At 42.4% G+C, this 12296-nt stretch overlaps 1 protein-coding gene across 2 annotated transcripts in view; it reads right to left on the reverse strand.

The window, feature by feature from the left end:
* Nucleotides 1–871: 871 nt before the first annotated feature.
* The window catches only part of si:dkey-178k16.1 (band 4.1-like protein 1), a 42032-nt gene continuing 30607 nt past the window's right edge, over nt 872–12296 (reverse strand). For both annotated transcript variants that reach the window (XM_047340381.1, XM_047340380.1), the window contains exons 15-23: nt 12093–12248; nt 9651–9695; nt 8838–9239; nt 7555–7776; nt 7393–7452; nt 6557–6646; nt 5930–6010; nt 5153–5269; nt 872–5030 (exon numbers count right to left, since the gene is read on the reverse strand). In XM_047340381.1, the coding sequence (XP_047196337.1) occupies nt 5025–5030; nt 5153–5269; nt 5930–6010; nt 6557–6646; nt 7393–7452; nt 7555–7776; nt 8838–9239; nt 9651–9695; nt 12093–12248 (1179 nt within the window). In that variant the 3' untranslated portion in view covers nt 872–5024. The remainder of the gene's footprint in view (nt 5031–5152; nt 5270–5929; nt 6011–6556; nt 6647–7392; nt 7453–7554; nt 7777–8837; nt 9240–9650; nt 9696–12092; nt 12249–12296) is intronic.

Here is a 12296-nt window from a genome sequence, read left to right on the forward strand (position 1 = left end):
GTCTTCATCTCAGATCCGTGACACAAACAATCTGTGGCAGACGAAAACACAACCTCCTTGGCGGCGGTGGCTCGCTGGGCAACAAAGAGCTACAGAGCTAAAAAGACAGTAAATATTGTCATTACGTTTATCAGGTTGCCAGAATAATGATTCCAAATGAAAGCTTAGGTTACGACGGAAGCATATTGCATTCCCCTGAAAGAAACAACCTGCTCTGTTTTTCTGAATGTGATTTTCAGTCGTTAATTCAGAAAACCAGAGCAGATTTATTTAATTATCTTTCAGAAAATTATCTGGTTCATTCAGAAAAGCAGCCCGGTTTTCTGAATTAATGAGATTAAAAATAAATAAAAATTATACCTCAAAATCTGGCACGGAAGCTACAGTTGTTGCATATCAGCCCAACCCATAAGCAGCCCTCTAACAGTGTATGGTTACAAGAGGTAAGGAACAAGTATCTCCAAATGTCTCAAACACAAACCAAAATGAAACCGGATTGAACTAAATAGATGGGACATGTTTGCTTTCATGAAAGTGAGAGCCTCGACTATTTTGTTAATTATTTTTCTGAAGTAAATGCAATTTTTTTCCATATTTGCCTTATGAATCTAAATAAGTTCTGCTGCCTCCAAGTGGTCAAAATTTTAGTTCAGGTTTAAAACTGTTTTTTGAAACCGGCCTTGAGAGTGTGATGGTCCTTGAGATTCTGAACGCAGCTTGGGTCCGCACCAAATAGAATGGGTCCTCTCCTGATCCATACAACATCCCTGCACTAAGTTTAATGCTAATCCGTCCACTAGTTTTGATGTCATCCTGATAACAGACATACATACAAATGCAGATTAAAACATAACTTCCTTGACAGAGGTAATATCAGTCAATCAAGCAGACTTTATTTATAAAGCACCTTTCATGCAGGTGAGTGCAGTTGAAAGTGCGTCACATATGATTGACAACATGACAATAAGACAGACATAAGAAAAATAAAACAAGAACAAAGAAAATAAACTGTTAAAACAATTAGAAAACAACGAGAGACTAAAATGGAGATATACAAATGAATATAATGTAATAAAATGGCAAAAATAACAGTAAGGGTGGTAGAAGAGTGTGGGATAAAAATCACTAATAAACAAAACAAAAAAGTGTAATAAGTGGCTTTAGAAAATGTCCACTTCTTTAATCTCCTCTGCTGTAGATGTATTAGTTAGGGTCATTGTTATCATGGTTACCGGCCCATCTCCTGTTTCAAATCACACAAGCGAGTCGGTTATTCTTCCATGAATGCTCCTGATCAATATTTTGAGAACAGATACGTCATCATTTGTTTGGTCCACATGACACCCACCCAGGACAGTATCACTTTGTTCTATACCACAGTATCTGCTGTGTCTGCATGACTGTGAGAAATAACAATTAGTAATCATATCTCAAAAGTATCTGAACTTGATAGAGCAGCACATCAATGACCCACATCTGAATATCACCACACTAATTAGATTATATACAGTAACTTCTCTTCCATAGAAGTTGTTTTCCCACAGGTTCAACGTTGTTATTTTTAGGTTCTAGGATGCATTTGCAGCAACTACTGCTTGGACCACATGGAGGAATTAATACATAAACAAGCCCTGGAAACAAAACATACATTTTGCTCCGTTTTATCAACCTTTTTATTATGCAGTCATCTCATTTTATTCGTTAAATTATTTTCATACCAACCCATGAAGGGATACATTATACTGCAAAAAAACACACAGACATACACACACCCTCTGAGGAACATTTTCAGTGATAAGGACAGACAGCCTTGATGCACCTCTTCTAAGGCTGCCCATGTGCACTTTTGAAACCAACAGCCTGTGGCGGTAGACAATAATGTAAACACACACACACACAAACACGATCCCTCTCTGTGTGATACAACTCTAACCTGTTTCTAACCCTGAAACAGCCTTTGAAGTTGTGATGACCTGGCAAAATGTCCCCACTTACTGAAAATAACCTCACTCCTTAAGCTATATAGTCTAAATGGTCCTCAGAGATAGAAGTACACACACACACACTTACACACATGTGCATGGACACACACGTGCATGCACACAGACACACGCACACACACACTCAACTGTGTACAGTAAGTACCCTAAGCCCTATTATACTATAATTAGGCCTATAGGGCAAATATGCACATACCAGCCATGATAAGACAAACACTGATAACATGGTAGAGATCAAACAAAGGTTTTTTTCCTCTCATCTCATCTTTTTTTCTCTCTTCTGTTTATTCATTTGGAAGGAGTGCAAGTATAATGTACAGCAAAGACACAGCACCAAGCAATGAAGAGCAGAGGAGACGAAGCTGCTGTGGATGAGAGGGAGGACGGCTCTTTGCAGAAAGGACTGGGTGAGGTTTAAGGGTCAGTCAGAGGTCGTCCAATCAGTCAGGCACCAAGAGCCTCAACTTCAGGCCAAGTGTCTGTCATTAATCACATTCAGGTCACCACTTGTCAGATTTCCTTGAGCCCCCTTTTCTGGACCGAGGGAGGCGAGTGTGACCTTCCAGACTGACCCGAGGATGACGTGGATCATTTTGCCTCCGGTGAACGACAGTGAGAAGGATTTTCAGTCGGTAATGCCCCGGTGTTGTTGCAAAGCTCTCATCCTTTAGGTAACTGGTGCCCCCTAGTGTACATACAATCCCTGGCCATTAACTACTTGACATCGTCACAATCCACCAAAACGCCACCAAATACACAGTACAAGGTTTGCACGGCTGCATTATTTTTTTTTTCCCCGCACCTTCCAGTTTGACACCCACATCCATGAGATAACGTCACTTTAGGAGACTGAACCAAGATATGAAACACGACAGGAGTTACACTGCACATGTGAAACATTAACTGCAAAGTTTAGTGTCTGAAAGCCAAAGTTACACAGTTCATAAACCTGACATGACTGTTTTTGACATTGTTTCTCAATCCAATGATTTGCTGCTGCGAGTGTTGATTCGTTACATAGCTTTTGCATTAAGAGGAGACAGGAATTTTAAAGGACAAACCTTTTCATGCCAAGTTTATGCGTTTGATTTTCGGGCACTTGTGAAAGTAAAAGCAGATTGTTCATATAAAGTTATTTCATACAAAATCAGAGTTTGTACAATTTCACCGCTACCTTAGTTGGCACACTACACATCTATGGCATCCCGCTAACATTCATGCACCAAATCACACACAACGTAAAGTTCAAAGATGCGGCCCCTACTGTGTGTCTTATTCATCTCTAACACTGCACTTTGCTTTAAAGAGTATTGGACGGCCTCTGATTCACAGAACTAGTTCAGCAGAGAATCGTAAAAGATGAAGAAAAACAATGGAAAAACATCAGTCACCTCAACTGAAAGTGGTTATTACTTTATGTTTCTTCATGGGGGATTGAATTAACAGTAACCAGATATGTTAGGATATATTAATCAGCACCAGTGACTGGATATTAGATTGAAATGTAAAACAAAAAAGGTCGTAACTGAGACAAGCTGTAGCTAATGTGTTATTATTGGACGTGGGGATTGACAAACAACCTGAACACATTGTGTGCTCGATCTTTCCCACATTTTCCCATGACTACTCCTCATTTCCTGTCAGGAAGCTTCATTTCCTCTTTTGCACGTCAGAGCTTATAGATTTGACTTCAGATTGTGTTTATATAATTACATAACTTCCTTTACCTCTGTGTGATTTTCCTTCATGATCCTGGATGTCGTTATCCATCCTTCTTCTCATATCAATATTATTCAATTACAATCCAATAATGCAAGAAATCATCATGCAAGTATTATCTCAAATAGTAAATTTACTGATGCTTGTTCTGCAACTCGAACAAGGGTGTGAGCCTACTCTATGTACTTACTACACGAAAATGGCCAAAGTGGAACTAGATCCAGCTGGACTCAGAAAGCACGTCTAAAGGCTGGGAGAGGAACTCAGAAACTACATTGCCACCATTGGAATAAATACAACAGCTACACCATGTGTATTAACAACTCCTAGTGTGCAGAGCTGTACGCAGAAAATCCAACCAAGTGTCCATCGCAATGCAGCAGTTTGTTGTCCTTGCATCCGTGCCACCCACACATCGTGGTGAAATAAAAACAGACAGAGGGAAGTTTGTGGATCAGACTCGGCTCTGCTTTTTGGTCCGGAACCGACACCAGGGACACGGTGGACGCAGCATGATGTCTCTCATCCGTGCATCGCCATCGGTCAGTGTGAGGTGGGTGGGACGACGCTCCTTCGTTCACGGGACTGGCTGTGCAGGAGTGAAATCTAAACATGGAGCTTCTTCTGCTCCCACTAAAATCCACTTGATGCCTTCTACACAACCAGAGCTGCATGTGACAGAGTCTGTGACAAAGTGTAAGGACACACAGTGAGGTTTGTTTTCAGCACACACAGCAGGATGATCTCTCGTTATTAAATACAGCAGGACGGACATGTAAGAAACACTTAAGTGTGTGCATGGCAATTTGTTTTACATATTCCTAATTCTCTAGATGATATTGTCTGTATGAGATGGGTAACTTCCACATTTCCACATTGTGAATGAGTGCACACATTATCAAAACAAACCCCTTCTACACTCAAGACCTTTGACCTTTGAAGAGGACTGAAGCAAGTGAGGTCCTGAGAGCTTTGAGGGGAATTTATTTATATGATGTATTTAACTGTTCCGGATGTTTGGAATTGAAGACCACGATTAAAGTTTAGCATCACTGTCAAACTGTTAAAGGTGAAGATTTTCAACCGTGAATGCAAATCAAACAGGAGCGTTTGAAAAGGAGTCCTGGTTCAGCCTTCTGTGTGTGTGTGTGTGTGTGTGTGTGTGTGTGTGTGTGTGTGTGTGTCTGTGTGTGTATACAAGAGGCTCCGTCTGAGCACCACTGGCAGTAGTCTATCAGGAGGGATGTTAGGTGGCAATTTCACTGGCGCTTCTGGTCCAATGGGGGGCGCTCTCGTCACAGCAAATCAGCACTACGGACAGATGAGAAGAGACAGTCAACCTTAAATCCCCCCCCCCCCATCAGAGAGGGGGGCTGTGGGGCTAAATCTTGGCCCGATTTTTTATCTGTTCAGAGTCAAGATGGCACCTGTACCTCGGATGCACCGTGTCGATCCTCAGTGGACGATTCCGTTTCCCTGACAACGACTGCCTTGGTCACCTGCATGTCTGGATGCTGCTGCTTGGCTTCCTGTATTGCGATGGCCAGCGCCTGCAGGCAAAGAGTCCAAGTGGTCTGGGTGTTAAAAGCTTGAATACTTCAAACAAATTCTCCAATGATTTATCTTCATTTCTGAAGATAAGATTTCCAAAGGCTCCAGACTGAACCTCAGTTCAAATATGTGACTTGTAAAACACAAGATGCTTTATTGTCACGTTGGATTCAGGGAAATAGCCATTACTTTTTTATTACTTTAATAAAATACATTTTATATCTAAATATATTTTTTTGTTTGTTTTTTAAGAGCAAGATTAACCCATGATGACAGTTCTTCAGCAGCTGGAGTATGAGAGTATTTCATTTATTCAACTAAAGTATTCGCTCGGTTACATTACCGAAATGGGTTAATGTTTGCAAGTATATACAGTATATATACACACAATATATTGTATGCAACAATCCAAGGCTGGATGTCAGTGTAAAAAATATAAATAAAATAAGGATATTAAGAGATGACTTTATAAGTATGTCCTGTATCAAAACCATAGATAGTGTTTGGAGGAAACACATTTCTTGTTTAAATGCAACAACTGCAAAACCAAAACCAACAACAACTAACTATTCACTTTTATCTGCTTTCCGTTTTTTAATCTTTTGTAAAGTGTCTTTGAGCGTTGTTAAAAGTGTTATACAAATAAAATGTATTATTACCTGTTCTTGGTCTACATCATCGTCTCCAGTGATGATGATCCTCTTCTCGATCCTGGTCTCTGAATATCCTCCTTTCACCGTCTGTAACACACAATTAGTCTTCTTGTTACTCAGTATCAGACACTCTGAACATGAAACAATAAATCCAAAATGAAATGAAAATTTAAAATGAAATTTTACCACCAGAAAGTCAGAATGAAGACAACATACTTAACAAGTAAAAAATTCACAAACACGGTCAAAAATATATATTTTCTTTGGCCTTGTTCAAGTTTTTACAGCATAAAAAAGGTTATATATAAAGGTAATATGTGGCTTGAATTAATACTATCTGTGTGGGAAGCTATAATCACATGTTTGAACCAGTTGTGGGTCAACAGCTGTTGTACACTTTCAAACAAGTCATTAAGTTTAATGTAGACTGAGACCAAAACCCACCTGAAGCAGCGTTACAGAGGTCAGAGAGTCACACCAGTGGAACCATGTATTTTAAAAGGTTAACGAGCTGCGTTTCACTGTTTCCAGGCTGAAGACTTGAGCTGCATCTCATCATGTTACAAAATCCACTTGATCACAGTTGCACATCAAACTGGGTGTTTTGTAAGATTTAATTTGAGCTGCTCTAACCTTGGTGACGTGAGTGGTTGCCGAGGTAACGTTTTCAGCGACAAGGATGGGCGACCCTGCCGACTCTCTGCCAAGACTGCTCATGTGCACCTGAGGAGGCAATGGAGCGCAGCATTAGACAAATACCGCACACACACACACACACACACACACACACACACACACACACACACACACACACACACACACACCACACACACACACACACACACACACACACACGTTTGTACTTCTGTCTTAGTGAGGACACTCATTGGCATAGTGCATTCCCTAGCCCCTTACCCTAACCTTAACCCTCCGAACTAGATGCCTAACCCTTACTCTAACCTAAACCTAGTTCTAACCCTTAAACCAAGTCTTAACCCTAAAACAGACCTTTGAAAATGTGAGGACCGGCCACAATGACCTCGCTTTCCAAAATTCTCCTCACTCTGTAAGGTCTATGCTTAGAATGGTCCTCACAAAGGTATAACTACAGGAACACACACTGTGGCTCAGGGGTTAGAGGGGTCGTCCTCTAACAGGAAGGTCAGTAGTACAATCTCAGCCTCCCCCCTTCCGCATGCCGAAGTGTCCTTGGGCAAGATACTGAACCCGAAATTGCCCCTTCTCATAGAGAAAGTGCTGCACATAGATTTACTGTATGAATATGTGAATGTTAAACTGTAGAAAAGAGCTACATAAAAACAGACCATCTCTTTGTAGATAAGACAAACAGTAATTCTTTCTGACATTTTAGAACATCCAGTCTTTGTAAGTAGGTTTAAACCCTTGAGATTGACTGACTCTGCTGCAGGTTGAGTTAAATTTGGAGAGGTCCTCGTGTTTGTACTCACAGGGGAAACACTCTGTCTCGTAGAGTAACAAACTTCCCCTAGGCCAGCGATACCGTGATCCTGAAACAGACAAATGGGATTTGTTTCATTCAGAACAGCTGACATGCCACCTGCTTTTTTTTCAGTTCCAGTATTTTTCTTCTTTGTGAATATGTAATGAACCTGATCTGTGAACTCCACGATGGTCGTGGTGACCTCTGACCCATTGGGCTGAGTCTCCGTCCTGACATCCGTCTTCCTCACTGCCGGTGTGGGCATAACATCGCTGGCTTCCCTGCTCAGGGGCGTGACAGCGGGGGCACGACCTGCTTCTCTGTGCCACTGCTCTCGGTCAACTGACGACGACACCGGCACCGATCTCTTTGGTTTTTTGGGAACTACAGGCTTAAAAAGAAAAAAAGACTTGCCTCGGGAAACATGCCTCACTTTTTACTTTAGTTGAGTGGGTAAACAAGGCTTTAGGAAGGAGATGGAAGCACTTTAGTGAAAAAATAAGGATATTCATTGAAGTATTTAAAGCATAAACTAACACACAGTAATGTGACACACAGATTGGCATTAAGAGATGTTTTATCTTAGGAGTCAGATAAAGACAGAAGCACGAAGAGGAAAGAGAAAAGACAGAGTGTCCTTTCTTAATTACCCTTTAGTGCTGCTTCATAAAATGCATTAGACTTGAAACACATTTCCTGTTCTATTGTCTGCACTTTTGTTAATTTCAGTGCGTCTGACACACACATATATATATGGTCTGTTTGTTTGTAAGCAAGATTACACAAAAACTACACAACAGATAACCACAAAACTTGGATGGGAGACGGGCCAAGGAAGAACCTCTAAAATTTGGTGCAGATCTGGAGCAGGGGGTATACAGGATTTATTTTTTTTACTTTCTTTAACATTACAAAAAAGGGAGTTTTTCAACATTTTCGTTGATTCCTCCGAATATTTCATGGGTCTTGGTTAGAGAAATCAGGCATGTTAAGAGGTGGCCAATGAAGAGGGGTTTCCCTCTACTGAGTGACAATCAAGTTTGTCATGTGCTTCCAGTTAAACAAAAATGCAGATAGGGTATAAAACATGAGATTTCATTTTGTGGTTCATTAAGAGTATGTTCAGACACACACACACACACGCACGCACACACGCACGTCAACGCACACACACAAACCTCTGGTTTATATTTTAAGTGCCTAAAGTAGTATTCTTCTAACCTGTCATCAAGCAAAAGAATCAGGAGCCTACTGTGGCTGAGACGTCCCACACAAGTTCACTAGCGGTAAATATGCATGTAAAAGCTGCAACAACACAGCAAAAGCCAGTTGTGTTTCCATTGTGTGGCGTTTGCATTCGTCTTTTCCATTAATGTGGTTGTGTGGGACGTCTCAGCCACCGTAGGAGCCTCTAAAGGGCTAGAAACAGTTAGCATGAAAACTTCGGTCTACCTGAACATCGGGCCGTTTGACCTCTCCTCTGACTTCTTCAGCCTGGATGTGTTTGGCCGGAGGGCTGCTGCTGGCTCCTCTGGACAGAGGGGCTGACATTAACGGATGAGGCGGCTCCGAGGGGCCCTGCTGCTGAAGTAAGTCGATGCTGAGGCACAGACCGCCATCGGGTGACAGATCCCTGTCTCCCAGCTCTAACATGCCCTTGGAGAACTCCTCCATGCCTGTGTGCAGGTCAGTGAGGACGGTGAAATCCACTTCGGCCTCCAGGCTGGACGTGGAGCTGACCGTGATGCTGGAGCACTTGCGTTCGATGCCCAGGTGGGTTTCCCTCAGGTACAGGCTATCCTGGTCCTGGTCATCTTCCGATACAGAGCCCAGGCGTCTTTCCCATAGTTCCCTCTGCAGAAAACACATTAGCATGGAGCAATTTAACACCCAATCAGGATTTCACACCATGGGCCATTTCCTTGTGAAGAAAATAAACTATGGAAAAATTATTATTTCCGTGTTTTTTCACTTCACTTACAGCCAATACTATCTATGTATGCATTAATGCACACCTTTGAATATAAACAAATCTCAGCATGCATTTGCAGATTTTTTTACACATTTACAAATTTGATGCACACATGGTTTGAGATTCAGTTACCTAACTCTCCACACACACAAACACACACAAATGATATTGCTACACTATTGGCCCCAGAGCAATGTGTCAAACAACAAGGAGCAGTTTGTTTAATTTCCAAAACAGTGGCTGAAAAAGAGAACAAACACATGAGAGAGCGGTGGAGCTGAGCGGTGACTCACGTCGCTGAAAGGCTCCTCGTGAATCGCAGGTGTGGGAGGTGTCTCCTGGAGAAGAGAAACAAACAACAAGGGAAGGTTAAGAGAAAATTAATAAAGTTAATTCGTCAATCCAGAATCTAGATCAGCCACAAATCATAATTCATATCAAAAGCTTTTGTGTGTAGTTCCATCAATCAATACAGTTTCAATCAGGAAGAGCAGAAGCAGAGAGTTAAGAGGTTTTCTTTGCAGCAGCAACACACGGCTGATAAAAGCATTTATTGTTATACTAAAATAATTTGCGGTTTTAAAGTTAATGGCTTCAACTGCATTATTACTTATAGCATTTATCAATTAACTAATAGGTTATGTTAAGTTGGCACAATAAACACAGATGAGGATTCCCAAAAGCGACTGTCAGAAGCATGCACACAGGCTTATATTTCACAGGCTGACGTCATTAAAATGACTGCAAGTGCAATGGTGATGCCATGCACTGAAAGGTTAGATTTCTCAAAATCCCTTTCAGGAAAAAGGTATTCATATTCATAAATGTGCCATATGAATGCCTGAGACCTGAAGAGGTTTGGCAGGTCTGCAGCCCCGTGATTACATCTAATCGCCTTTGTCATTTTCTGCTATTGCTACAGAGGTGCCAAGGCAGAACATTTGGTTCAAATGCCCTTCTCAACCATTTATATATAAAATAAAAAGAAAAGAAAAATGGTGGAAAGGTCTTGGGACTCCTTGCAACAGCAGCCACCTTTCATTCTGTGAGGATGTTGGAAGGAGAGACCAGGTGTTAACGTGACAAGTTAAGGTGGGATAAAAAAACGGCTGAAGCTTAAGCAATGGGAAGTTTGCTTAAAGGCCCGCGGGGTTCTGAGATGGCCAAGCAGATGTCAAGCTTTGCAGAGGGCAGGGGAAAAAGCAAAGAGCTCCCCGGCCCATGGACGTGAATTGAGTCGGTCAATGATGCGATGCGAAGGAAACGTGGACTTTTTGCTTTCTCATTCACAGTCACATGATTTTTTTTTTTGCTTTGTTTTTAGATGGTTAAAAACAAGATTTGCACGACATCGCCTGAAGCTCATGCAATGTTTTACTTTCCGATGATTGACAGAAAGGTTAGGGTGGGTGGGTGGGGGCAGATGGTTTACCGCTTGCTTCTTCCTGGCACTTTCTTGGCTGGGCGTCCTGTAGTGGATGTGGCTGTTGTCCATGTTGCTCTGCCTGTCTCTGGACCACTGCGTTTTTAAAGGGAGAGTTCGGGGGGGAGCGGTTGGGAACTTGGAGCCAGAGAAGAGATTCTCTTTAAACTCAGAGTTGCTTTGAAAGTGATCTTCATGCAGCACGCCTCCTCCGCCTCCTCCTCTTGCCCAGTGATTTTGCCCTGTTGCATCGCTGCAGTTTCTGAGCTCCTGTTGTCCAAACAACTCATTCTTCATCTGCTGATAAATTAGAGTTTGCTGCCGATTCAACATCGCAGCCTCACTGTGGTTTTTGGCAGCTGCTCTGTTTTCCTTGGCGACATCTGTGGCAGATTGCAGCAGAGTATTATCCTCGAGTCTCCTTTCTGCCTCGCAGGATGCGTCTTTTGATTTTGTCATCTGTACGTCGCCAGCCGCACCAAAGACGTCTCCGTCAGAATGGCGTTGGGTTTGAGGGTTTACAACACCTTTGTTCTCTGTATTCAAAGACTTCTTTGATCGCTGTGGCTTGAGAGGGACGACTTTGGTGACTTCTGAGTGTGAGCTCCCGGTTTTGTCGCAATCTCGCACTCCCGCGGGGCTCGGGTCTTTTATTTTCCAGTCCTTCTCATCTCTGTCAATCCTGCCCCCATCGCCCTTTTGGAGAGATTCCAATGCCGCCGGACTCTCGAAGTTCCTCGGCCTCTCTCCATGACTGTTGTGCTCATGCAGACAATGCCTCGCATCATCATTCCTCTGCTTGTCCGGGGATGATCCGTATCCATTTTCTTGAAAGGTGTTTCTTGAGAATACAGAGTCGTGATGCCTTTTACATGTTAAGGTGTCATCCATTGGGTTCGAATCTCTTACTCCCCTACTCGTAAAGTCTGTTTCCTGTTCCAGAGAAGTTTGGGGTCTAGCTCTTGAAGAGTCAATGGGTGTTAGACAATTGTTCACGCTCGCTTCAGTCCAAGATGCAAACGTGTTTCTAACCATAGACGACGTCTTACTCATTTCTTTAGCGTAAGCATCCAGCGCTCCACCATGAGCATCCTGCTTCTCAATCAATTTGCCATCAGTGGTCGCCTATGTTGACATAGAGTAGACAGTTGCATTAGCCTGGCTAGGTACGCTGCTCTTATATAGTTCCCTCACATAAATACGGTAAACGTTTTATTCATGTTTTTTTAGGATCTGACCATACAACATTAAAACACTTAAATAATGGTGGCACAGTGAAGACAGTAACGTTGGGACAGGATTGTATTCTTACAGATTTCCACTCAGGGGTTCCTCCAGCAGGAGTAGTAGAGGAGAGGCGTTTCTCCCTCTGGGCCATCTTGCTGTTGGGCTGCTTCAGAGCCCTCTTCAGCTCGTTGATGCTGGCCTGGTGCTTCTGTAGAACATCTTCTGGCTTATCCAGGAACTGCTGCTTCACAGAGTGGAGGCCACACCAGGGACACAAAGCAACATGAGT

This window comes from Hippoglossus stenolepis, chromosome 6, assembly GCF_022539355.2.
Source record: "Hippoglossus stenolepis isolate QCI-W04-F060 chromosome 6, HSTE1.2, whole genome shotgun sequence".
In the NCBI taxonomy this organism is placed as follows: Eukaryota; Metazoa; Chordata; class Actinopteri; order Pleuronectiformes; family Pleuronectidae; genus Hippoglossus; species Hippoglossus stenolepis.